We start from the raw sequence: 27,163 nt of genomic DNA on the forward strand, positions 1-27,163 counted from the left end.
GCATCTATAGTTTTTGCTATTTTTTATTTTTTGAGACAGGGTCTCACTATGTAGCCCTGGCCAGTCTGCTCACTATGTAGACCAGGCTGCCCTTAGACTCACAGAGACCCACCTTGTCTCTACCTCCCAGGTGCTGGAATTAAAGACGTTGGACCTCGGTTGCCTGGCAATTAATGCTTTACTCCTTTAAGCTCATTGAGACAGGGTTTCTCTCCTACCTCAATTTCGTGAGTGCTGGGACTATGCAGACGTGTCGCCACACCCTGCTGGAGAAAGTACACATTTTTTCTATAAACTTTCAAAACAAGACTCTGTGTGTGTGTGTGTGTGTGTGTGTGTGTGTGTGTGTGTGTGTGTGTGTGTGTGTGTGTGTGTGTTGTCCAGGAGGTTCTTATTCTTCTATCCCAGCAAGAACCAGATCTGTTCTGGGACCGAATTTTTCTGGAGTCTCTTTGCTCAAAAAAAGCATAGGTCCTAGGAACTAACTGTCATAAGGAAGCCTCAGGAGAAGCCCAGGAAGAGCATCTCGCATGACAAGGGGTCCAGAGGGAAAAGACTGGACCTGGCCCTTCAGAGCCCTGGTTGGGAGGGATCTCTAACTTCCCGCACCTCCCTGCGGTTCCACTCAGAACCAGCAGATGGTAAACAGCCCAATTTCCCGGCTGTCCCGCCCACCCCTGCCTACCCGCGGGAGAGGAGGCAACCTTGTCTCGCGGCAGCATCCTCCAGGCCCAGACATTCATCTCTGTCCATTTCAAGGCGCCAGAGTCTGTGCCGTATATACTCAAGTATTGAGCCCACACCCGGGGTTGGGGTGTCCAGGCAGCCGCTCCTGCTGTGTTTTATTCAAGAGTCTTGGGGGAAAATCCGTTTTGAATGTTACGACCAAAACCTAATTTGGGATCCGCACAAAAGCTGGACCTGAGGTTTGATTTGAAGCAGGAGGAAATGTGAGGGCGTGGGGGAGGTGGGGCGCGAGGGCGCGGCTCCTCTGAGGATTACGGCGGAGGCGGTGGACCGCGGCTCCGCTCTCAGAGGTTGCAGCCATTGCACTGAAGAGCATCCTACATTCAACAGGAGGAGCCCGCGGCAGAGAAGCCCCGACCCTCCTCATAGCCGCTGCCTGTGCGCCCCGCGACCCCTCGCGCGCCATGGCCAAGGAAGGCGTAGAGAAGGCGGAGGAGACCGAGCAGATGATCGAGAAGGAGACCAGCAAGGAGCCTGCTGAGGGCGGCGACGGCTCCCACCGCCTTGGGGATGCCCAGGAGATGCGCGCTGTGGTGTTGGCCGGCTTCGGCGGGCTCAACAAGCTGAGGCTCTCCAGAAAGGCCATGCCAGAGCCACAGGACGGCGAGCTCAAGATCCGCGTCAAAGCCTGGTCCAGTATCCACGACTTTCTGGTTTTTCTCTTTTGCGCGCTGGGCGCTCCGGGAGTGGGTGGGAGAACCTAGGTTGGGGATGCTGCCCAGGTACCTAGTACCCACAGGCAGCGGGCGCCCTCTCTACACCCATACTTGGTTTTCAGAGCTCCCCCACTCCCAGCCCAAGCCAGTGGAGCCAGGGGAGGATGCTCAGAGGTGGCCCTTCTCCCCACAGCAGATATAGGGTGACAGGAAGGATAGTGGTTCCCAGGACTTGAAGTCAGGAAGATTGCGTCGTGCCCCTCTTGTAGGACAACTCAGCTGCAACACTGGGAAGGATGTAAGGGTGGGAATTGATCGTTTACGTGGTTTGAAAAATAGCAATTGCCGTATTCGTACGGTTCCCGGTGCCGTTTTTTGGAGTTTTACATATGCGATCGCATTTACTACTTCCTGAGCCCCAGTAAGCCAGGTACCCAGCTTTAGAGGTGAGAAAAGGGAGCCTCAGAGGGAATGAGTGATCTGCCAAAATCACTCTGCTGCCAGTAAGTGACCTGGCTGGGACTTGACACTCGATCTCTCTCTTCACCTCTGTGCATTCAGATGGGGCTGAGGACAGGGTGCAGGACTGGGTGCCGCCACCCTCACCCTTGTGCATTTCTTTCCCCGGACTTACATGAAAACAGGAGCTGAGATTTAACTCAAGAGAGTTAAATCACCCAACCTAAGCTGGGTGAAAGGCGAGGCCAGGGATGTATCCCACCCTCTCTCCCCCACTGCACCTTATGCCTTTCCGGGTAGCTGGGAAAACCAGATCGTGTTCTTCAGGAACTCCTAAGCTGCTCTCAGAAGGAGCCCACACTTTTAAGAGACCCTCTATTCCCATTCCTCCTGGGGAGACGTGACTAGACCAGCTGTGATTCCCCGCAGTGTGTAAGTGTGAAAACTGTTCTCTGCTTGGGGGCACAAACCGCCATGCCCCTGAAGTCAAGTGGAGTGGGGAGCTGCTCACTAGGCTCAGCGTTCTGTAGTAACCACGATTCTTAACAAGGGTTGTTGGATGGATTTCCTAAGCCCCTGATGTCCCTACTTCATAGAAATAGCAGCTGACTCAAACCTCCCTAGGACAGATCCGGAAAGAAAGCCGGCATCTGCAACTTGATCTAAGGGCAAGAAAAATGCAAAGAGCTCCCTTTGGCCCCTTCACCACCTTGACAGCAGGTGGGTTTTATTTGCCAGATTGGGAGGCAGCTGGTGGGAGCAGCGAGCAGTGATCCATGGTTAGCTCTTCATACATGATGCTGATCCTGCTTGACTTTAAACACTGTTTGGAGGTTTCTCAGGTGAGGAGAGGAATTCAAGCTAAGAGAAGCTTCTGGCCAATCTGGGGATCTGGTGCAGTTCTTTTCATTAACTCTTAGGAAGCCAAGGTGATTGATCCCAGCAGGTAGAGGTATTACCTGCCCCCTTCACCAATAAACCACCAGCATCCAACAGAGTTGGCACAGTGCATATTCTAAGTAAGTGGCGATGGGTGAATGGATTGAGGGGGTAGATTGGAGGAGGGTCGTGGAGTCATCATTTTTCTATACTCGTTGATGGAAGACCATCTACCTAATATAATTAAAAACATGTATGAATAACTCCCCTTCCTTAATGGCCTCATCAAAAATATGGTGCACCTATGGACACACAATATACACAAGTGTATGTGTGTGTATTTATGAACTTTAATTCACACTGAAGATTGAGGTCTAGGATTCAAAGCTATATTCAGAGAATAACTATTGGGGCCACAATTTCAAGAAAAGAGCTTTAGTTGCAGTATGAGTACGTCTGTGTTCCCCAGCTTCTGCATTCAGTAGCCCTGTGCTAACAACAAGAAAATGCCTGCAGGAGCAGGGACATTTTGAAGTAATCTCAAGATGAAAATGAGGAGGTGATTTTCAGAGACTGACATACAGACCTGCTCTTGAATGCAGCCACACACATGTACACACACACACACACACACACACACACACACACACACACGCGAACACATGCACATTTGCATGTATGTACACACACACACACACACACACACTACTACAGAAGCCCTGCTTATTCAGAAAGCCACACAGACCTGGTCTGTACTAGGAATATAGTATGGCAAAGAGCTTCAGATTGATTTTTCCCTTTCACCAAGTGAGAAGCAGAATTAATCAGTTTGCAAGGCCGCATTGGAATAGCTTGTGGAGATGGCCTGCTGGGTCTGTCATCCTCCGCTGGGCTGGGATTGGCTAGCCAAAGAGGCCCATTGATTATAAGTTTCTGCCTTGAGAGGCAACATGACTCATCCCATGTTTTTATGAATTAACTGAGGCCTTGTGGCTGAAGGTCCCCCTTTTATCTGCTTTCTGTTTTTAATGGAAACCTTTTTATCATCAAATAGGATGTTCTTTTTGCTTGGAAACAAAGCATAGCGCATCTGAACTAGTATTACTCAGACCTGGGACAAGGGCTCAAGTTGGCGAGTCTATAATTATAAAAGTGGATAAGAAAAAGCAGGAAGAAAGGAGTATTTTATTTCATTTACCCTCTAATTCACTGATTGGTTGGGCAGGCATTTTTCTTACAGAACAAATTGGGCATTGAGGACATTGTGTGATTTGTCAAAAGTGTCACACAAACAGTAGTGAGGATGTATATTTGTGTGTCCTCAGGGCTTCAACACTTTCCCTTTTGTTCCATTTTGTGACCCTCAGAAATACCATAGGAGATGTGATTTGCCTCTCTAGACCATGGCATATATGGTTGTGTCCTTTGTTTCTTTAATAAATATCCATTGTTCTTCTTAGGTGTGGTTAAGGGGATACTTTCTGGCTATTCCCAGAGTAACGTGGTTGGTTTTTCAGGAAATTAAAGATGTGTTCAAGTGCAGCTTAGGGAGAGCCACTGCTTGTTACTATAGGGTTGGAAAGACCCAGGCTTCTGCCCTCTAAAAAACAAAGTCAATTCATGGGAGATCCATTTCACAAGTCCTTCATTGAGTGGTCTATGTAAGAGTAGGTTTAAGTGCCCAACCAGCAAATGAGTGTGTGTGTGTGTGTGTGTGTGTGTGTGTGTGTGTGTGTGTGTGTGTGTGTGATTGTGTATGAGTATGTATGAGAGAGAGAGAGAGAGAGAGAGAGAGAGAGAGAGAGAGAGGGAGGGAGGGAGGGAGGGAGGGAGGGAGGGAGGGAGAGAGGGAGAGGGAGAGGGAGAGGGAGAGGGAGAGGGAGAGAAGGAGGGAGGGAGGGAGCACGCATGTGTGTCCTTTGAAGAAAGGTGGACCTGGGTATATGCTTGAGCTTCTGCTCTTCCTTCTGTGTGACCTTGGCGAGCTTGTCTCATTTTCTCCAAGCTTCCCAGGGTTCATCTTCAAAGCATGGACATTAAGACGACAGCTGTAGAGGTATCAAGACGGCCAAACCTGAGTTCTAGCTCAGCTCCTTCCTTGCTAACTGGATAGCATGGACCAGGCTCCTTGGAACCAGAGACTGGTACGGAGAGCCTTTTGCAAGCTGTTTACTGAGGAAGACCTTTCAGGGCAAAGAGAGCAATGCAAGTGGGCCAGGGCCGAGAGAGCTAAACAAGGGTAGGGTCTCCATTGGCTCCCTCTGCAGAGTCAGTTCCTCCTAAGAGCAAGAAATAGGGTAAGCCTTTTGGTCACTGGCTGGGCTGCTAATGGGAGCGTGGAATCTCTTAAGCAGAGGTTCTCATACAATGGATCACAGTTCTCCAGGAAATTATGAGTAGCCAATATCCACAAAAGGGATCTAGATGAAATAGAATCTCACTCCTTGGTTAGCATTGCTGATTAGCTACCCTAAACCTAAACTGGGACTGGTTTGTAAAATGGGGATAATTGTGATGCCCCCTTTATTAGTACTGTAGTGAAGTTGAAACAAGGTAAAACACACAAGACCTATATATACAATTAATGGTTAATAAATGACTTACTGTCTAAGCTATTAATTTTGGCTTACATCACATCACTACCTTACAGAGTCTTTTCAGAATGGTTTTGAGAGTAAAATGATTGATAATTACCCTGGGATAGCAGGGGCAAACTGGAAGGATTCTGGACAAACCAGGGTATCCTACCTGACAAGGGTCTGATGACGTGTGACCTTGTTGCCATCATGTCTTTTGAAAAGGAGCTGGTAAGGTCTGAGGCGGGCTGAAGGTCTCCAGGTTGGGCTGTAGGAATGTATTTAAGTGGCCATTAACAAGCCTTGTCTAGTTTGTGGCTCAAATTGGCTTGTGACGGAAAGTCGCTAATGGATTGGGGACATTTATTTTCCCAGAGTGATTTACAGCAAGAGGCCATATGAAACTGCTGGAAGGAGACCAATTGGATGAAAAATGGTTCTAGCTTGTCATGGCCCCATTGGCTGATCTAAAAATGGGCTGAGGGCAGGCCACACCAGAAGCAAGCCAACAGATGGGCAGAATTCTAATATGTCATAAGGGTATGTAGGAGACAGGGGAAGAATGTATGCTCAGTGAACAGTTATTATGAGCCAGAAATTGAGTGCATATATAGGTCAACAAGGTCAGTGTCACTGACTCTGTTTTAAAGAAGACTTGTCAGGACTTCAGACTTCCAAGTAGAAAAGAGATATAAAAAGTCCAAGTCTATATTGCTCCTGAATTCTTCACATTTAGGTGCCAGATAATAGGAAATCATAATGATGAAGAATGGGGTAGGAGGGCAGGCAGACGAAGGGATGGGTAACACAGAGAAAGCACAATTCCAAATACAACTGATAAGACTCAAAATTGTATACTGTCTGCCCCCTAGATGGACATTTGAATTTGTTTCACTTCCATTTCCTCTAAGCTTCTGAGGTATAAGATACCTTGAAGATAAAGTTACTCGGGCTGTCGATAAAGAACACTCATGCTGATTAAACCTTGGAACCACTCAAAATAGTGGAGTTCTTTCCTTTGCTTCCTTTGATTAACTGGCCACCTTTGGAAACACTGACAACTTGAGGACAAGATGTCCTAAATCAGTATAGCATTAAAGTGTCACTAATGAGGCTGATGGGATGAAATGCGGCCAATGGCATGCTCTGGGTTTGTTCAAGTAAGCAAATGGAGTCCGTGAGGTTCAATGACACAGCTGTTCATAAAACCGAGAAATTATGCTGAGAAAACTCTAAGTGCCCAACTCAGAAGATGCTCTGACATGGAAACTGGGCTATGGTATTCTGAATCACTCTCTGTTGAGTGAGAGTAGCAGGGTTTGACATGAGAAGGGTGGCTCCATGCTGAGTCGTAACTAAGTCTCCTTTGGTAATGAACCTGACACAGCTCCTAGCTCAGGGGTCATTCTCATCTCCTGAAGCTTCTGTTTGCTCCTTACCTATATCCTTGCTAGCCAGGGCTGGGGACAATGATGGTACCTGATTACCCAATACTAGAATGGAAATTCTTTGGTCATTTTGTTTTGCTCTGTCTTGAGACAAGGTCTCACTAAGCATCCCAGGCTGGACCGGAACTTGCAATCCTCCTGCTTCAGCCTTCCAAAGTTTAAATATGTGCTATCATACCTAGTTTAGACATCCCCGCCTCCCAGCAACTTGGATAGGTAGGACCACAAAAATGGCATATATCTCTCCTCATCACTGTGACCAAATGTCTGACAAAAGCAATGTAAAGGAAGCAAAGTTTATTTTGGCTCAGAGTTTGGAGAAACAGTCCATCACGGCAGGGAGGGCATGCCAGCTGGAGAGGCTCAGCTCATAGTGGTGGGAGCTTGCAGCTGCTGCTGCCTCACATAGTGTAGGTCAGGAAGCAGAGAGCTTAGAAACGATGTCAGGTTATAGTCCTGAAAAACTTACCCTCAGTGACACACCTCCATCAGCCATGTGCAGACCCCCAAAGTTCCACAACTTCCCTAAATAACCCACCAGCTGGACACCACATATGAAAACACATGAGCCTATGGGAGACATTTAAAATTTAACCTGTAACATGGTGGCTCTTCTATTGCAGCTTTAACCCCCATAATTTTTAACTTACTGTTTATAGGGAGCCATCTTGTCCCTTTGAGACTGTTTTGATCTCAATTCAATAGGGACACACTAGGCTGTTCCTTTCTCCCCCTCCCCCCCATCACACATATTCCTCCCTTCCTCCTCATTTTTCATTACGATTAAAAGAAAAACAGCAATGGCCATCAAAGCATAGTCCCAATAACAGAAGCAGTAACTGGAAAAATTTATAGTGGAGGGTAAACAAGACCGAGGAATTAAAATGAGTAGTAATATTTTATGTAAAGTAGGAGTCATCCAAGTGGAAATAGTTTCACTAAAATAAAAATAAATTAAATTGCAATTAGCTTAACAATGCTATTTAGAATGTTGTAACTTGCTAAAGTTACTAATGTCGTAATTGTGATTATGTTTTGGTAGCAGTTATGTCTAAACATTCTGGGAGTCAAAGTTATGAAATTGAAAATAGTTCGGGAGCAAAAGAAAGTACCTGAAGAAAGAACTGGAAGAAAGGCCAATGAGTCCACGCAGAAAGAGTTTGTTCTGAACTACGGGTGTAGCTCAATGAAAGAGCACTTGCATAACATCCATAAGGCTCTGGGTTTGAGGGAGAAATTATCAGTTCATTCATTCACCCTTTAGAAAGTGATGGTTGGTCAACACTCTTTGGTAGGAAAGCAAGTATAAGAAAGCTGTGATAAGATACCTAACAACAAGCAAATTAAAGAAGAAATGTTTTTTTTCTGGTTTACCGTTTGGTAGGAGACCTTCCATGGTGGTGAGGAATGCATGGTGGTAGGCTCAGGAAGCCAGCTGGTCATGTTGCATTGACAGCGAGCAAAGACAGAACGAACAGGAAGTGAGGCCATGATATAAAACGTCAAGGCCCACCCCTAGTGCCCCACCCATTCTTTTCCTTCAAGGCTCCACCTGCTGGGACCAAGTGCTCAAACACATGAGCCTTTGGGGGAGACATTTCATATTCAAACCACAACAGCTCTCAACACATCTTGCCCATAATAGGTATTCAATAAAGGTCATTTTCCTTCCTGAGTCTCTCACGTTTGAATTGATGTCTCCTGGTTCTGAACCATGTTGGCGGCAAGGAGCAGGAAATTGGATTTTAATCCTTATTCCTTGGGTTGGGAATAGAACTGGCTTGCTCTATGACTACCATCACACCAGCCCTTACATAGCCATCCATGGGGAGTGGTAGGGATTCTCTGACAGTTGAATATGCGTGGATAATCCATCCTTGGGAGTTTGGTTCACTGTAATTCAAAGGATTCCAAATTCCATGGCCTTTGGGTGGACCAATGACATCCGATGCTAACAACAAAGCTCACCCAGGCACAGAGAAATTGTACCCCCAAGTTCCTAGCACTTCTCTTTCCTAAAATGGATCCTTTTGACATCTTGGCATTTGTTGTAGAAGAAAAAGTTTAATTAGAAGCCAGAAGAGACTCTTCGTAGGAAAGGGCAGCAGGCATGTAATCTCAAATTAGTTCCTCTGTGTGTGATCTCATACAGGAAATTGGTTGGAGTCATGGCATTGAAATGAGTGAGTTTTATGTTTGAAGGCTCAGGAGACAGCATTGATGCTCCCATAAAAGGGAATGCTTCATCTCTGGAAGTGATATTTTCTTCATAAGTGCATGCAGTCAGCTTCTGCTTTTAATCTTCTTCTGCCAGTGACCCCTGACTCTTCATCTAGTTTCGTCCTCAGCACTGTCTGGGAGCAGGGCATGCCAAACAGTACGTTCCCCAACAAAACCCCAGTAGCAAGCTAAAGCATTGAGGCTTGTTACTCTCAACTTCTCTAATTGAGTCTGGTCCCCAGAGTTCAATGCAAGATAATTATCCCTTATTCGGGGGAAGCATAATGATTCATATCTTAGAATGTCACTGCGTGCAAACCTTTGGTTATAAAATATTCTATATTTGAAGTGAAGTGGGCATGGATGTAAGTCCTGCTTCCAATAATCTTAGAGACTTGTATAGCTATGGGATAATGGTGGGCTTCTTTAAGGTCTCAATTTGTTCATATGCAATATGGGTATAATAATAGATAATGGGGGAGTGGGGATAGTTCATTTGGTAAAGTGCTGGCAAGCCCAAGTCTGAGGATCTGAATTCAGTCCCCAGCTCCCACATAAAAAGCTAAATGTGGTGGTTCACACTTGGCAATCTCAGCAATGAGAAGGTAAAGACACATAGATCTCAAGGCTCGATGGCCAGCCACTGTAGCTTACTTGATGAGCCTGGAATCCTAGTGAGAGACTGCCTCAAACAACAAAACAACAAAGAAACACAAAACAAAGTGGACAGCTCTTGGGGACTGCTACCCAAGGTTGACTTCTGGTTGCCCCACACAGAAGCCTGGGTGTGGATATCTAGCCACAAATGCACTTACACATGTTCTCACACCCCACCCACAATGTACCCACAAATGCAATCACACACACACACACACACACACACACACACACACACACACACACACACAGATACAAGTTCCTAGCAGTGATATTGATGTATGTAATATTTGTTGAATTAATGATTTTTCTGAGGTACATATTATGTGTTCCAAAGACATTATTGGTATGGAAGCAATGCAAAGAAATACATTAGGAAGTCCCCCAGTCCTCCATAACACTCTGTGTATAGTGCTAGGGATAGACCCTGGAACCTTGTGTATACTCTACAAGTGCAAGCTTAATCACTGAGCTGCTTCCCTGGCCCCTCATAAGGTTTTCTGGCCCATCATTCAGATACTGCATGTCTCCCCCAAAGGTTACAATATCCTGACATCAAGAGTAGCCCAGGAAGGAAGCACCAAGATTAATTCCTGAAGGAAGAGCAGAAATAGAATCCAGAGATATTAGGCTCCTACAGTGTGCCAGGACCTGAAGCCAAGTCTTCAGAGGGAAGAGCAGCCTGTTCTTCCCTGACCTGTGTCTTTGTGTCTTGTTTGTGCTGATGGTTGTGATGGGCCCTTGCTAACTGGGCTCTGCTGTCTTCCCTCTTATCTTTTCATAGTATCCTTTCTCCTGAGCTAGCTCCTGCCATGACTTTCCATCTTGAGACTGACAGAGATGTCAACCTCTAGATTCGGCTGACTTGTACAAGTTTTTAGTAAGCCCCAGTACAACAAAAGATGTTTTTCTTCTGATTTCTCAAGCAGCGAGGAAAGAATCTGATTGGTCATTGCTTAGCAGCCTCTAAATCTCTCTCTCTCTCTCTCCCTAGTCCCCAAAGGAATAAAGAACTTAGACTGTCTGTATTTATGTCTTGATCCCTCCCACATTGGCCTAAAATAGTAGGACTATGTGATTAACAGCTCACTTGGAGTGTGTGTGTGGGGGGGGGGGGGGAGTGGGCATGCAGGCATGGTTGTGTGCGTGTCTATTTGTGTGTATCCTTATGTGAGTGTGTGTGTAGAGTGGAAAGGGGAATAGATACTCCAAAATCAGTAGAGAGCAGTGATCAGAAGATAGGAATAAGAATCACAAAGGATATGCAAACTGAGCATGGTGTGTGTGTGTGTGTGTGTGTGTGTGTGTGTGTGTGTGTGTACAACTAATTTTAAAAAGAGACGATGATTGAGATTGCAGGTACATGCCACCATGCCCAGTTAGGAGAGACTGCCCATGCAGAAAAGGTTGGTGAAACCAGGCAGAGGACTGGAATGGCAACCCTATTCATTCCATTTTAGGCTCTTACAATTCTTATTTCAAACTTATTAAATGATGTAGGATTACGTCTTCATACCTCTTTGGTAATCTTGAAAATTCTAACATTACCAATTACCAATCATATACCAAGTATGGACTTGGTTAATATAGACAGACATCCAATAAATATTCACAGGATAGACAAATAAATGATTGACTCTGACGGTGATAAATACAGCTATTGTAACATAACCAGTAACACACTCAATCTATCTAGCATTTTTCCCAAACAAGAAAGGTCATCTCTTCTAAAACGTGCAGCTGGCAGGTCTTTGAGTAAGGACTGAACAAACCCCAGTGGAAGTGTTTTCAGAGGGTTTTATTTCTTCTTAACACACGGTGTTACCTTGGAACCTGAAGTTACTTCCCCGATCTCTAATAACTACCTTCTCTGGGCTGTGAAATGTGGGGCTCTGACTTCTGAGGATGCTCTGTAATTTTCTCCCTATTGACCTCTGTCTCCACCAAGTGCTAGAAGCCAGGGCTGTCGAGAGAACCCAGGGGGCTGCCTCTGATAACTGTTATTCTGGGAGGACTCACTTAGGCATCCCTCAATGCCTGTGTATCACGAACAGAATTTGGAAAGAAACTATATATCCCCCTCTTCCTATGTATGCATCAGCTCCCAAACCCCACTCCTCAATCTCCAGACAGTTGAATGTGTTTCCTATGGGGTGCTGTATGGGTGCTCAGAAATGGAGTTTTCTTGTGGTGTCCTTTTAATTATGACTCTTTCCTGTCACCCTGTTTTGCCCCCTTTGCCCCTAAAGCATCCAGATTATACACCTATTTTGTGTCCACTCTTCCCAGAGTCATATTCTCACTGTTTGAAAACAATATAAGAATGCTATCATCATTTCCTTTATTTCATTCATATATTAGTCATATTATTATATTATTATTAATATCATTAAAAAACCGTTAGGAATCATTTCTTTGTGTCACAGACACTATTCTAAGCATTCTGTAGCTACCTTTATAACACCAGATGAAGAAATGAGATCAGACAGGTGAATGAATTTGTTTAGGATCTGAGCTAGAGATGTAGGTCAGTGGTAGAATGCTTGCTTAGCATGTACAAGACCTTGAGTTTGAACCTTAGCACTACACTATAAATAAATAATAATCACGCAGATAATAAGACTGAGAGTATAGATTTAAGACAGAGTGTCTCTGTCTCCAGCATTCCATCCTGTTCTACCCCTTTTTATACACCTGTACTTCACTGCCCTGTCCTAGACACGAGTCCCTGGAGTGGAAAAACAGCTTGATTGGTAGCATATACAACACTGATACATCATAGCTGTCTTCATTTGAGCCTAGATTCTTGGGCCCATTTTTCCCTCAAGGTAAGGTTGGGGTTTGTTTTTTTTTTTGTTTTTGTTTTTGTTTTTGTTTTTTGTTTTTTGTTTCCCTCAGAAGATACAGCTATCCTTCAAGGAAACTGATATACAATGAGCAGTGCCCCACCCCATGCAGGTAGTTTGTGGCCTGGGATTTGTGCGAACTCTCATGAGATTCTCTCACTACAGTTTCTGTGGCTCCCTCTTTCCGCCCAAAACAGTTAGTCATCATCTCTGGTGGGAGAAGAAAACCAGGCCTTGCCTAGGATCAAAGAGAATTGCTTTCTCATTTATCTGTGCTACCTCTTGTTCAGTCAGCTAATGGAGAGCTATTAAGCCCACCGTTCCCATGATTGATCTGAGTGATTTTGTAATTGGATTCTTCTTATCCTCCCAGCAAAACTCACTGAAATTGTTCCATTTGGGGATTTTGTCATACACTCTGACTCAACCTCTCAGTCGGATTTGGAGATGCTTCATGCAGGCACCGATGCATCCTCCGCACATCCTGAAACAGCAGCTTCAGTTTTGAGGGCCTCCTTGATGTGACCAGAGGAACAGCCAGCACCTCTGGGATGCTAGGAACTAAGTAGCAAAGGCCAGAGTCACTTCCTGCCTCCTCCAAGCTGCAAGGCCTGTGCTGGCAGCCAGCAGCTTGCCTCCTTCCTTGCAGGGCTTGCTCTTCTTTCCCTAGTCACACTCTTCCCTTTCTCCAGCATAGCTGGGCTTGCTCACTCCTGAATGGAGAGCAAACTTCTTAGGCAACTGAAAGCTGTGTCAATCCAGCATTCTCTAGAAAACGAGAAACCAGATCCATTAGAGCGACAGAGAAAGGTCTTGAAAATAGTGCTTTGCTGTTGACATCCCCAAATGTCTCCTGTGTTCTTCATATTATCTCTGCTGTCTTTACACTCTCCTCCCTCATCCTCTTCTTCTTCCCTGCTCCCCCTGCCACCCCTCACTCCCACCCCCATCTCTTTCCTGTATGTGTTCTCATGAATACTCATGGATACAAGAGCTTGGTGCAGGATCTTCCTCTCTTCTTCTCCACCACATACATTTATTTGTTTATTTATTTATTTATTTACTCAGTCATTCATTTGTTTATTTATTTTGAGACAGGTTGCCATATTGACAAAGAGTTCCCCAATTCAGCTAGCCTGGCTAGCCAGCCGGCCTCATGCCCCTCGTGGCTGCCTCCTCAATGCTGCCATTACAAGGATGGACGGTTGTGCTCAGCGCTCCACATGGGTTAGGGATCTGAGTTAAGGCACTTATGCTTATGTGGCAAGTAGTTTACCAGCCAAGCTGTCTCCCCAGCCCCTAGCCTGGATTTTAAACCCTGTTCTTGCTGTCTGGTCTTTTATATTTATCTTTACTCACCTTTCCCCTTCCACGTCCCAGGGGTAAATCTTTGCCCTTTCCAAAGCAGTCGATGCAGGAAGTCTTTGATTTACTTGGTTCTCCCACTCCCCGTTATACCAGTAGACACCCGAGGCTGCGAGCCAAGCAGAGTTGAGGGATACTTCTGTTAACAAAGAGAGGAAAAGAAAGGGAAAAGCTAGAAATTCTCAGATGTTTTCCTATTTGAGTCTCCAGTTGAAGAAGCATTGTTTGCAAGCCTTTGATGCGCCCTGTGCTAAGCATTTTTTTTTGAAAGACAGACTTCTAGAGTTGCTAATTATCTGTGGGGAAAGCAGGTGCATCATGATCCTGCTGCTGTCTTCTTTTTAGGCTAATGACACCTAAATATTAATGAAACAACATTTGAAATTCAGTTCTTCAGTGCTAGGGTTTGAGTTTGAAATGTCCCTCATAGGCTCATGTACTTAACACTTGGTCCCCAGCTGCTAGCACTATTTTGGGAGGTCCTGGAAGCTTCAGTGGGTGGGATCCAGATGGGAAAAGTAGAGGTCTCTTGGACATTATGTTCTTAGTCCCTAGCTTCTTGCGTACCATGAAGTGAACAGCCTCCTTCTCCATGCTCCTGCCACCAGGCTAACCTGTTTCTCCACTTGCCCAGAATCAATGGAGCAAGGGACTAGGGACTGCATTGTCTGCAAATGTTAGCCAAACTGAAACATTTCTCCTACTAAGTCAGGTATTTGGTCACAAAGTCTTGGGAAGTAACTGCCCTCGTACAGCAAAAGTGAACCGTTTCTATTTGGGCCTCCTTGTGCCCTGGGTTTATGGAGAAATCAAGCTGGGGTTACTCTGAACCTTTTTCCTCTCCATGGAGAGGTAGGCTAGGGCTGGAGGGTTTGAAGAATGGAAACAAAAAGCGTGCCCATCCCATTCTTTCCTTCGAGAAACACCCAATCCCAATGGGACAAATTGATAGCTACTTTCTCCATGTTAGCCATGACCCTAGTGTAGCAGCTTCTTAGAGAATTGTCACATTGTGTAGTCATTTATTTGCTGAGCCCTGAACTCCGGGGAAGCACAGATGTCACTGTCAATGTTGTAACATCATTGCCTAGCCAACCCCCAAAACACAGAGGGTCTGTTGAATATAAATTGGATGAGAATGAATGTTCTGTGCCATCAACTGCTGCCAAGAAGCCTTCTGAAGCTCATGCCTTGGTCAGCATAAAACATGGGACATAGAGATGTTAACCTTTTCAGCAACCATCATAGGAAGGAATACCATCTGCTGCTCCCAGGGGTTGAGTAGATAAATAACTCCAAGTCCCTCAAATCAAAAACATTAGTTTTGGCATCAAGGGGAGCTTATTTGTGCCATGCTTTCCTGTTTCTGTTGAAAACTGGCTCTGGATATTTACATTCTCAATATGTCTCTTTGGTTATTTTATTACATGGTGAAAATACTACTGAAGTGTGCCTTGAATACAAATTTAGACAGATGGTCTAAATGTATTTCCTTTCTCAGACACAGTAGCAATAAAGGATTCATACAGTTATATCCTTTGCTAATAGCATCCATCATCACTGTTCATGTTATAGAGAAAGTGATCTGGGTGGGACAACAATCCTATCATTTATTTAATAAGAAAATGGTAGGCTATGCAAAAACATCAGATGGATCAATGAATTCCCTATATATCATATGGATGCAAAGGCTTGTTTACTTAACAATTGTGGATAGAGAGGGTGGGCAGAGTTATGTGGAGCCAGACCCCAAGGGGACTACAGTCAAGAGAAGTAGGAAGAAAGGAGCTGGCCTTCTAGAACATACTCTTTCTACCCTCTGATTGGATGGAGGGCTACTCTTTGCTGTGACTTACTCAGAACATTTCTGAATGTCCTCACATAAGAAACTATTTGGAATTTACAAATAAGGTGTCCTTGCTTTGCACATAATTTTCCTCCCAAGAGCAAATGATTTTCACAGTCTTGAGATATCAAAACGGGGTCTTAAAAAGCCAAGAGAGAAAAAAAATGTAAGCAAGATTTTTCTGAGATCAATCAATGCCTATTTTCCTGGGCGTGCGTATACTATCAGCTGGGAGTAACTAACAGATACCCAAACTTCAGTTCTTAAGAAATGAATTGAATCAAACATTTACTTCTTTGACCCTACCTGGGTTGGAGTTAAGTGCTTTGATGAACGTATTATCAGTAAGACAAGACCAGAATAATGAGCGGCTCACTTTCTCTGCTGTGTCTGCTTGGTCAGAGTCTCACAACAGATCTGCTTGGTCCCTCTCATAGTTGGTAGAGGCTGTCTTAGATGCTGGAGTCCTTGACACCCATTGGTTGTCAAATTCCACTTGGAATTTGAAGGTGTTTTCCTCGATGCCCATGTTCCACAGCATTCTGGGACCTTAGCTTCCTACAGAAATATCAAAAGCACATGGATATGAACTTAATATGGACTTTTACCCCCCAGAAATGTGCAAATCCTGCAAGTATTTTGGTGGCCCTGCCTGCTAAGCCCTTTCTGTTTACTTTGTCCTCAGTCTCTGCCCCTTTCTTTGTTCTTTGATCTCGTTAATTCCTCATTTTCCTTTCCTCTTTCTACTTCACATCCTTAATTAATGGCCTTATTCTAATTTCAGGTTTTCCATAATTAGTTATTAGAACATGTAAGTCTTTCCATCTCAGGGACCACAACGCAAAGGAGCCCTTAAATATTCACAAGTAACAACTGCTCCATGATCATGAGGGAATAAAATCCTCAAAGTAGGTATTGCACCACTGCTCTTGTAGTGGGTTCTGCCATATGTCACCAGAACATTATTTTAAGACCCCATTCTTTATTCGTCCTGCTACTGGGAGTAATGGCTACTGGCAACTCATAGCCAGACCCCTCCCCTTCTAAAGAATTAATTTCAGCAGAAGGGAACCCCCTTGTCTAAGATATCTATCTATCTATCTATCTATCTATCTATCTATCTATCTATCTATCTATCTCTATCTCTATCTCTATCTTCCTCCCTCCCTCTCTCCATCCCTCCCTCCCTTCTACCCTTCTTCCCTCCCTCCCACCCTCCCTTCTTCCCTCCCTGCCACCCTCCCTTCCTCCCTCCCTCTCCCACCCCTCTACCTGCAGCTCTCAAGCTGTGACTATTCAGTACAAGGTCTTGTCTTGACTAAGACCTGCTAAAAGGACAGGAGTCTGCGTGGATTCAGAGACCTCTGTAGTAGTACATCAGAAATTAACTTCTCTTCTGCCCAATCCAACTTCCCTCAGATGATCCAACCATTGTTCCCTAGAGCATTTACTATCAGAATGCATGCAAATCTCAGTCTTGGAGTTTGTTTCCCAGTGAACTTGACCTTTGATACCCTCTTTGTGTTATGAGAATGATGGTGGTAGATGAGGTTCACACTTATGGAGCACTTGTTGTGTGAGAGGCATTCTGTAGCACAAGCACTATCAACATTAGATCCACACCAACACCTTGGCCTAACCCCCAAGGAAGTCAAACCACGTGGTCATGGAGAAGGGAGAAAATTCAAGTGAAGGAGATAAATATATCTTTGGTGATGGCAGAGGGTCTCTGGAACACTTCTTTGATAAAAGCTTTGGGGTGTCAGTGTTGTGGCTTTCTAGCTAGATTCTATTTGGGCACATCTCTGGTGGCCATACAAGTACTCTGCTTCTGTGCAGCATAAAAGTCCTCATCGTACTGAGTGAGCTTTTAGGAATTTGTTCCTAAGAGGATTTTGAATGTGTTTACTCTAAGCTTCCAAGAGCAAGCATACTGCTTGGTAAACATCAGGTGCTCCACATGCTAAATACAGAGGTCTAATCTTTGTAACTGGAAATGCTGGGTGGTAGCTTCCAAAGAAAGTAAGTATGGAGATTCTGGATTCATATCACTCACATCTTGGCATTGTGAACTTCAACAGGCCCTCATTTTGTTCTTTGTAAAACTGGGATAATATCATTATATCTTGGCATTATTTATGGGCGTTATAGAAAGTAAATGATACCATATGTATAAACCACTTAGCCTTAGATGCAGTAAGTGCCTGATAAATGTTATCTATAATAATCACTGGCCATAAATCAATTGATTTTCTCCTTGGGTTCCATCTTCAGAGAAGTCAGTTAGAAAGAATGCAACCTTTCTTGGACATTCCTCTTCATGGGAAGAACTGACACTACTTATTACAGTAGTGCTTTGCAACCCTTCTGGCAGTGAGAAGGATTGTATGGCATATTTGTTACTTTCCTATCACCATGACCATGGTCTCTGACAAGAAGAAATTCTTTTGACTTGCATTTTTAGAGTTTTTCAATTCAACATGCCAATGAAGCCATGGCAGGACAGTTCGGTTCATGTTTCAGTGAACATGAGACAAGCTGTTCACATCGTGACAAACCAAGGAACACAGATAATGAGGGCCTATCCCTATTTACCTGCTTTATATCCTAGATGTTCCACAGCCTTCCAGTTGGCAACATTAGCTGGAAGCCAAACACTCAAAACATGGTCCTGTGGGGGCACATTTCAAATTCAATCCATAATACTTGGGCTAGAGACATTCTGAGCTGGGCCAGGATTTTCATACTTACATGGAGGTAAGACCTGAAAAAGGATCTTGACATGGATCCAAAATATACTGGATTTGATGTATTCAACAATACTACAGTGGGAGAGAGGACTTACTGCTACCAGCCACAAGCAAGGAGATCTCATGCTTTCCACTCAAGGCACAGGAGCTCAAGGTGTCTAGAAGATATTTCTATATTTCCAGCATGACATCTTCCATTGGCTTTTTATAAATGCCATTAACAGGGATGTGACAACCTATCTAATATTTTATCAGCCATTTGGACATAGATAGCAATGGGCTTGGTGACAACATGTTCAGAGAACAGAAATTCATGAAGGCAGGCCAAGGTTTTGGATCAAAGAATTGGGATCCAAGAAAGAAACAGACAAATTAGACAAATTAAGCTAATCTAATAAGATTATATTTAACATGGCTAAATATGATCTTCTGGACCAAGGTCAGAAACCTCAACTGCCCTGGGAGATGATGACAGCACTTTTCATTTTCATATCTACATAATGACCACCTAGTAATTCTTACCCTATCTCGTTCCAAGAAGGACTTGAATTAGCTCATGAAGATGTATTGGTGGTTCTCTGAGCATGGTCCACAGCCTGGCAGCACAACCTGGAAGCTTGGCCTACTGAGTCAGAAGTAGGGACCAACAATCTACTCTAACAAGCCTTCATTGGAATTCTAATACAGAATATAATTTTCAAACCAGAGCTGGGATATATCAAACAGTCGATAAAGCATTTGCCACACAATCATAAGGGTCCTAAGTTTGATCTCTAGTCCGTGTATAAGAAACCAGGCATGGTAGCATGCACTTGTAATTTCATCTTTGGGGTGATAGAGGCAGGCAGATTCCTGACAATTGCTAATGAGCCAGCCTAGCTGAATGGTGAGACTCAGTACAAGTAAGAAATGCTGTCTCAAAGAATAAGATGGACAACCCCTGAGGAACTGTGTACCAAGGTTGACTACTGATTTCTGACCACAGGTGTACACAGGCACTTGTTCACACATATGCACACACACCATGACATACACTTGCACCCTCACACTCAAGAAGTAAATTTGTAAATAACTGAAAAAGAGTATAAGATTTTAAGTAGAAATTTCTAAGGTTCAGTTATTAAGATGAAGTGGAGCTTTAAGACAAGCTAGGGAAACGGCTCAGTGGGTAGAGCACTTGCAGTACAAGAAGGGGGACATGAGTTTGGATCCCCAGCATCTACCCAGGTGGCTGTGGCAGCCCTCCCATAATGCCAGCATATGTGGAAGCAAAGACAAGATGTCTCTCTGGAAGTTTAGCTAGCTAGACTAGCTAGCTGAGCTCCAGGTTCCATGAGAGACCCTGTCTCAGTAGACTAACTGGAAAACGAACAAGAAAAGTATACAATATCAACCTCAGGCAGGCCTCTATATGCGTATGCACACTGGGTTTCTGAAGGTGATTTCTTTACTTATCTGCCTCTTAGCTGGACCCGTGGCAGGGTAAGCTTTGAGATTTCTGATGAGCATATGATCAGAATATAGGGTGGAGCTTTTGTGATCTGTGTCCCTGTAAAGGTAGGCTCAAAGAGGGTTTTTACCTGGTGGTCTTTGCTTAATACTCGAACATTGTTTGGACCCCCATGGTCAGGGTTGAAGTACTGACTATCTGACAAAAGAATGGGCTGGCTGAAGCCCTAGAATTCTCTCATAGTGTTAGCATATCCCAAATGACAACAGATAAGAGTGCGCAACAGTCTACTGTGGTTTATAAATGACAAGATGCTGGTTTAGTGGTCCAAATCTCAAGCTCAGAAATCATAAAAAAGAATGTGCATGCTTATTCAGGTCCTATGATGTAGGCTTGAATGGGGTACTGGATTCTCTCATGGCCTCAGTTTCCTTCTGTGCAGGGAGATTAAAGTGGTCCCTACCTTAGTCTTCACAGGTAGCATCTTCATTATGGGAGCAGTGTTTGTTGGTGCAGACCACATGATGGAGACAGTGTAACGTCTCTCACTACCTCTCCTGAGGCTTCCTAGGATGACATGCCTCACTAAATAAGGAAAGGAATGATAGAGGCCAAAGAAGGCTAGCTTCTATCAAGAGTCCATATCTCTATCATGACCACTAGTGTCTCTTCTCCTCTCCCTGAGATTTAATTCTAATATCATTTTAAGTAGAAACCACAGAAGAAAGGACCATCAGGAGAGGAGTGTGAGAGCTGATGAAGGCTTTAGAGACTCGGCAATGGTCCACAGACAATGGAATGAAGTGAAGGTTCTAGATTCTATATGCTTACATCCATCCTTTCACCATTTTCTCTTAGCCTTCTTGCCCTTGAGTCTAAGATTGTTGACTTTTGTGCATTTGGTTTATTTGCCTTTCATGGTGTCGTGGGCTATAAAATAAGAAAGGAACCTTTGTTCAGTCTCAGCTCTGGCGCATACTATACGCACTGCCTTTGGCAGTTCAGTGTTTTCCTGCCGTTCCTAATGTGTACATCTCTTTGATGGGAAAATGATATTGGCATGTTTGGTTTTTCTGGACCTGTTATTAATTTTAAAGAGACTTGATGAAAACTCTGCTACTCTAGATAAGTGTTAGACAATATTATTTAAAAGGAATGTCCCAAATGCCTCCATATTTCTTATCACAACATTGGAACCCCCTTCTTATGATGTTTTTTCAGGATACCTTCTTCATGCTGTTGCCCTCACCCTTCAGGATTCTTTTCTCAATAATAACCCTTTGTACCTAACTCCTGACAAATGACTTAGTATGAGAGGAAAAACAGTCTCTCTCTCTCATTCTCTCTCTCTCTCTCTCTCTCTCTCTCTCTCACACACACACACACACACACACACACACACACACATATATATATACATACACATATATATTAAAATTATAGCAGTTTTTAAGAAATTAGGATTGTAGTAAAACATTATCAAGTCCTTTCAAACACCATTTTGCAATTATTTCAAATGCTTGAAAGTTATAATATAAAATGTAAATAAGAGACATGAGGAGTCTTTGTCACATGCTCAGGGAGCCACAAACTCTGACATGCCTTCCTGGTCATGATGGCCTATACCCTCAAACTGAGAGCCAAAATAAATCATTCTTCCCTTAAGAAAAAAAAAAAAACTTCAGTAGAAGGGGCACTGAGAGAGTCTCTCTCCCTCTCTCCCCCACAGCCCCCATGTGCACTTGGGTGATTGTACGCAGTCCTCAACATCTCCCCAACATGAGTGTCCAGGTAAAAATCAGGCTGTCTCAGAGAGCACTGGAGACTATAGTTGTGAAGCTTCATGGCTTGGTGGGCTCCTGCTTTGTTTTGCTTTTGTAGCCGTGGAAAAATAAAAGCGGTAGATACCATGAAACTGAGGTCAACAGCTTCACTCTGTGGCTTTTGTTTTCATATTTCTAATATCATTGCTTTGTCTGAAAAAATAATGTTTCAATGGGTGGCTGATGATGGAACTTGTTTACTTTGTAGGTTTGGGTTTTACAAAACCACACAGGGAATTCAAGTAAAGAGATTCCAGTAGAAAGATGTGTGATAAACAAAGGAATTCAGAGAGAAGGAGGCATGAGGAGGCACCAGATTGTTCTCTTCAGAGTATTTCCACTTACTGATTTCTGGGGAACAACCATTTGTTGGGATAATTTATTTGCTCCTATTGAAAATGGTTCCTGGAGCTGGAGAGATGCCTCATTGGCTAAGAGCATGGGCTGCTCTTCTCGAGGATGCAGGTTAGATTCCCAGCACACACATGGTAGCTCACAAACTCTGTAACTACAGTTCCCGGGGAATTAAGCACAGGTTTCTGGCTTCCACAGGCATCATACACGTGCAAGAAGATGGCTCAGTGGTTAAGACTGTTTATTGCTCTTGTGCAGGACCCAAGTTCAGTTCCTAGAATCCACATCAAGTGTCTCACAGCTGCCTGTAACTCCAAGTTCATGGGGCTCCCATGCCTCTAGTCTCCTCAGGTGCCTACTTCATCTGTATTCACTTGCAACACAAACATATACACATAATTAAGAATAATATATTTTTCTTAGAAAAGAGCAGTTCCTGCTTGAATTATGAATGGCCACTCTTACAGTGCTTGACTCCTTTTTGGCCCACTCAGCTGCCGACAAGTGGGAAGGGGTGAGGAGTTATAGACATTGCCCTGGGCTATGCCACTTCAGTCAGCATCATGGGTGGAGAAGTTTCCATGAAGAGGTAGCATATTCTGGAGGCTGGGGAGATGGCTCAGAAGATAAGAACACTTGTTCCACAAGTTTGAGAACTTGAGTTCAAATCCATGTAAAACGCTAGCTGTGGCATCCTACATGCCTGTGACTTCAGTACTGAGGGAGGTGGAGATAGGAGGGTCACTGGGGCTTGCTGGCTGCCAGCATAGTTTCAAATTCAGTGAGAGACTCTGTCTCAAGGACATAAACTGGAATGTGATAGAGGTGACCACCCTATGTCCTCTGCCCTCCATGTAGGCATGCATACATACATGCACACATGTGCATACACAAACACACAAACACACACACACACACACACACACACACACACACACACACACACATATATATATATATATATATATATATATATATATATATATATATACATGTGCCACATGCACACATAGTGTACTATATTCTATAAGGGCTCAAGTTTCTATTATGGTTGAAGTCAAGTCCTTTCATGTTTTTCAAAGATAATACTGACTTAATCTGTGTATCTGTGGTTTCCTCATTTAGAAATGGGTACCACAGTTCATTACTCAAGGGAGTATCATTGAGTTTAAAATAATAAAACAAGAATACTCAGTACAGTCCCTACCACAAATCAAACCCATAACAAATTGAAGCTGTATCCTTTTCAAGAGGATGTGGATGATACAACAGATTAATGTAATCCACTGATAATAGGTCATGTTTTCTATACTGAAATAGACACTGAGTGCTTATTTCCCAGGAACGGTGGTATTGCCCATGACCTGATAGAATCACTGAGTATCTTACTGTGGCTGCAATCAATCTTAATTCTTCTCACTGAGTGCAGGAGCTTGGATCTCAGCTCACAGTCACCAGGCCTACCTCATGCCGAAGGTGTCTGAAGACAGCCCTCATAAGCTGTGTAATGGGAGTCTAGCATGAAGCCTTCTCCAGGGGTGGCTGTGTTTGCAAAATGGCTGAGTGGTTATTTTCTGGCATTTCACTATCTGGGTCTTAGAAAACCATAAGTTATCACACAAAGGGAAACAGTGAGCTGAACCACGCGTGGGTGAGATGAAGTGCTTGATTCAAGACACAGAAATTCTTTTTATTGTTCTACAGTGACTTTGGACAATGGACCTTTTCACAGAAGCAAAGTTTGTACATAGTTGATGCTGTTCCATGTAAACTTTGGAATGGTTTTTAACATACCTCCTCTTTATTTTAAAGCCTTCCTAAAATGTTAACATACTTCTTGCCTTCTTAATTAAAGATGTGTACTATAAGCTTGATGTTTCTTTAAATGCTTTCTTTGAAGCTGGTGACATGTTTCGGGCTTCATTAATTTTCATAAGTCTGTGAGTGCTGCCTAACCCTTGCCTTCAGATGGGGAAACTCGGGGCAGAGAAGCCAAGTTATTTATTCAAAGTCATATAGTTAGAAGTGTTCGAGATGAGTTTTGAACTCCATTCCCCAGACCCTTAAGAAACAAAGATCCACAGCCAAACACCAGGCCGAGCTCCAGGAGTCCAGTCAAAGAGAGAGAAGAGGGATTCTATGAGCAAGGGGCATCAAGATCATGATGGGGAAACCTACAGAGACAACTAAACCAAACTAGTGGAAACTCATGAAATTTAGACCAATATTTGCGGAGCCTCCATGGGACTGGAATAGGCCCTCAGTGTAATCGAGACAGTTGTGTATCTTGATCTGCTTAAGGGGCCTCCTGGCAGTAGGATCAGGATCCATCCCTGGTACATGAGCAGGCTTTTTGGAGCCCACTACTTATGGGGACACCTTGCACAGCCTTGATGCAGGGGAAGGGGCTTGGACCTGCATCTACTGAATGTACCAGGCTCTGCTGACTCCCCATAGGAGGCCTTACCTTGTTGTAGAGGGAATGGGGGGTGGGTTGGGAGGGGGAGGCTGGAGGAGTGGGAAGAGGGGGTTCTATGATTGGTATGTAAAATGAATTTTAAAAAAACCTCTGAATAAATAAAAGAAACAGGACTTATTGTTGAAGGACATTTTTGGTTAAGAAGTGACAGAAATGTTTACTAAACATCAAAGTAGGACCCTTGGAAATCTGAACATCCACTTCCAAAGTGTTTCCATTATTCTGGTGTTTGAAAAAGGTGCACTGTAAACCTGAAATGCAAACTTTTGCATATCCATGAATATTCCTTTGTTTACCAGATGTTATTTTAGCACCTGCTTTATGGTGTGACTGTGGGACCATTGCATGCTAGGTCCTATAGAAACAAATAAATGTCATGAGGCACACAGTTGCCTTCCAAAGGGCCCCTTACAAGAGATGCATCATCTGAGGCAAGATGGGAACCTCACCTCATTCATGATCAGGAGGACCTCAAGAAAGTGTCAACTTTTAACTCACCCTTCAAGGAAATCATCCTTTTTGACTTCCTCTGCCCTGTCTGAATGAGACTAATGAGTGAGAGCAGAGGACATTGGTAGAATTACATGCTTTCGGAGCTTCAAAGAGGCCTCTCTGTGTTCAAAATAGTTCCAGCTGTCTTGTTTGGCCAGATACTAATGGACCTTGGGTTGGGTAAATATGTTTGGTTTTTGTTTTTTAGATGGTAGCTGATGAAAATGAGAAGCTTGTAAGAACTGCATCTCTTGATAAAAGATGCATTTTCTTTTTTTTTCCTTTTTTTTTTTTTTTTTTTTTTTTTTTTTGGTTTTTTGAGACAGGGTTTCTCTGTGTAGCTTTGCGCCTTTCCTGGGACTCACTTGGTAGCCAAGGCTGGCCTCAAACTCACAGAGATCCGCCTGGCTCTGCCTCCCAAATGCTGGGATTAAAGGTGTGCGCCACCACCGCCTGGCAAAAAGATGCATTTTCAATGAGTTATGTTCCTCCATATGGTTAGCAAATTAAAAAAATGCAACTCTAGACTTAAGCCAATGTATACAAAGCCATTGGGGACACTGATGGCATTGTTGAAAGTGAGCATATGATTTCCTGTGACTATGACTTAGACATAAGTTTCATAACTGTCTCATTTTAAAAGTAACAAGTTAACAGAAAATACTCAGTAACTTCTTTTACTCGGTGGTTTCGTGTCAACTTGACACAAGCTATAGAGTCATCAGAAGAAGGAGCCTCAGCTGAGGAAATGCCTCCTTGAGATCCAGCTACAAGGCATATTCTCACTTAGTGATCAGTGGGGGAGGGCCCAGCCCATGGTGAGTGGTGCCATCCCTGGGCTGCTGGTTCTGGGTTCTATAAGAAGATAAACTAAGGAAGCCAGGGGAAGCAAGTCAGTAAGCAGCACCCCTCCATGGCCTCTGCACCAGATCCTGCCTTCAGGATCCTGCTCTGTTTGAGTTCCTGTTCTGACTCCCTTCAGTGATGAACAGCAGTGCTGAAGTGCAGGCCAAATAAACGCTTTGCTTCCAACTTGCTTTTTGATCATGATATGTCATGACAGCAATAGAAACCCTAACTGAGACACTTCTCCCATCCAGATATGACTTAGATTCTGTGTCCTCATACCCCTGGGGCCATCTTTTGATGCCCCTTCTCTGAGCCACCTTCCTCCCATAGGAAGTGATGCAGTCTCTGGATGGCTCCCATTCACTGTTGTGGGTGCTGCTCATACACAGTGCTGGTATACATGTGTAGGATTGTAGCTAGAGTTTTCCTACCTTGCCCACAGTCAGCACAAATCTTTGTCACCCGCCAGTGCCACAGCCACTCAGACCCGACCAAGTAAACACAGAGGCTTATATTGCTTACAAACTGTATGGCCGTGGCAGGCTTCTTGCTAACTGTTCTTATAGCTTAAATTAATCCATGTCCATAAATCTATACCTTGCCACATGGCTCGTGGCTTACCGGCATCTTCATATGCTGCTTGTCCTGGCGGCGGCTGGCAGTGACTCCCTCTGCCTTCCTGTTCTTTCTTTTCTCTCTGTTAGTCCCGCCTATATTTCCTGCCTAGCCACTGGCCAATCAGTGTTTTATTTATTGACCAATCAGAGCAACACATTTGCCATACAGAACATCCCACAGCATGGGATGATGGAAGAGAGACAGTTGGTTGTCTCGAGCCCTTTTAAATTAGGTCTCCTTTCTCTTTCTGTCTCACAGATCGACTGGTAGCCATTGTGTCTGGCTGCTTTCCATATGTCCGTTCATAACCACTCCCTAGTATACTTTCCCCCCTTGGATTAAGTGCTAGAATGTCTAATGATCAATCTAGTCAATATGTGTTTTCAGAATAAGAGTGAGCAGACTCTGAGGGAGGACAAAAGGGGCTGAATTAGAGTGTGAACTGCAACTGTCTTCACTGCCAGGAAAGCATTACTTATCCGCATGGAGATAATTGAATTTTGCTTTATTGCTGATATCTAGCTAAGTGGCATTACTATTAGGGACACTTTGGCAAGAAGGGGATGTTTTTTACAAAGAAGGAGGGAGAAGGTGGAAGGCAGGGGAAGGGAAGGGAACACCAGAGTGGTGGTGTGAGGGGATCTCATTT

General features: G+C 44.0%; 1 protein-coding gene across 1 annotated transcript in view; it reads left to right on the forward strand.

Annotated features, from left to right (window-relative positions):
• Positions 1 to 960: 960 nt before the first annotated feature.
• The window catches only part of Vat1l (vesicle amine transport 1 like), a 164,279-nt gene continuing 138,076 nt past the window's right edge, over positions 961 to 27,163 (forward strand). Inside the window, exon 1 of the mRNA XM_006974063.4 lies at positions 961 to 1,378. Within this exon, the coding sequence (XP_006974125.1) occupies positions 1,152 to 1,378 (227 nt within the window). The 5' untranslated portion in view covers positions 961 to 1,151. The remainder of the gene's footprint in view (positions 1,379 to 27,163) is intronic.

Source organism: Peromyscus maniculatus, chromosome 5 (assembly GCF_049852395.1).
Source record: "Peromyscus maniculatus bairdii isolate BWxNUB_F1_BW_parent chromosome 5, HU_Pman_BW_mat_3.1, whole genome shotgun sequence".
In the NCBI taxonomy this organism is placed as follows: domain Eukaryota; kingdom Metazoa; phylum Chordata; class Mammalia; order Rodentia; family Cricetidae; genus Peromyscus; species Peromyscus maniculatus.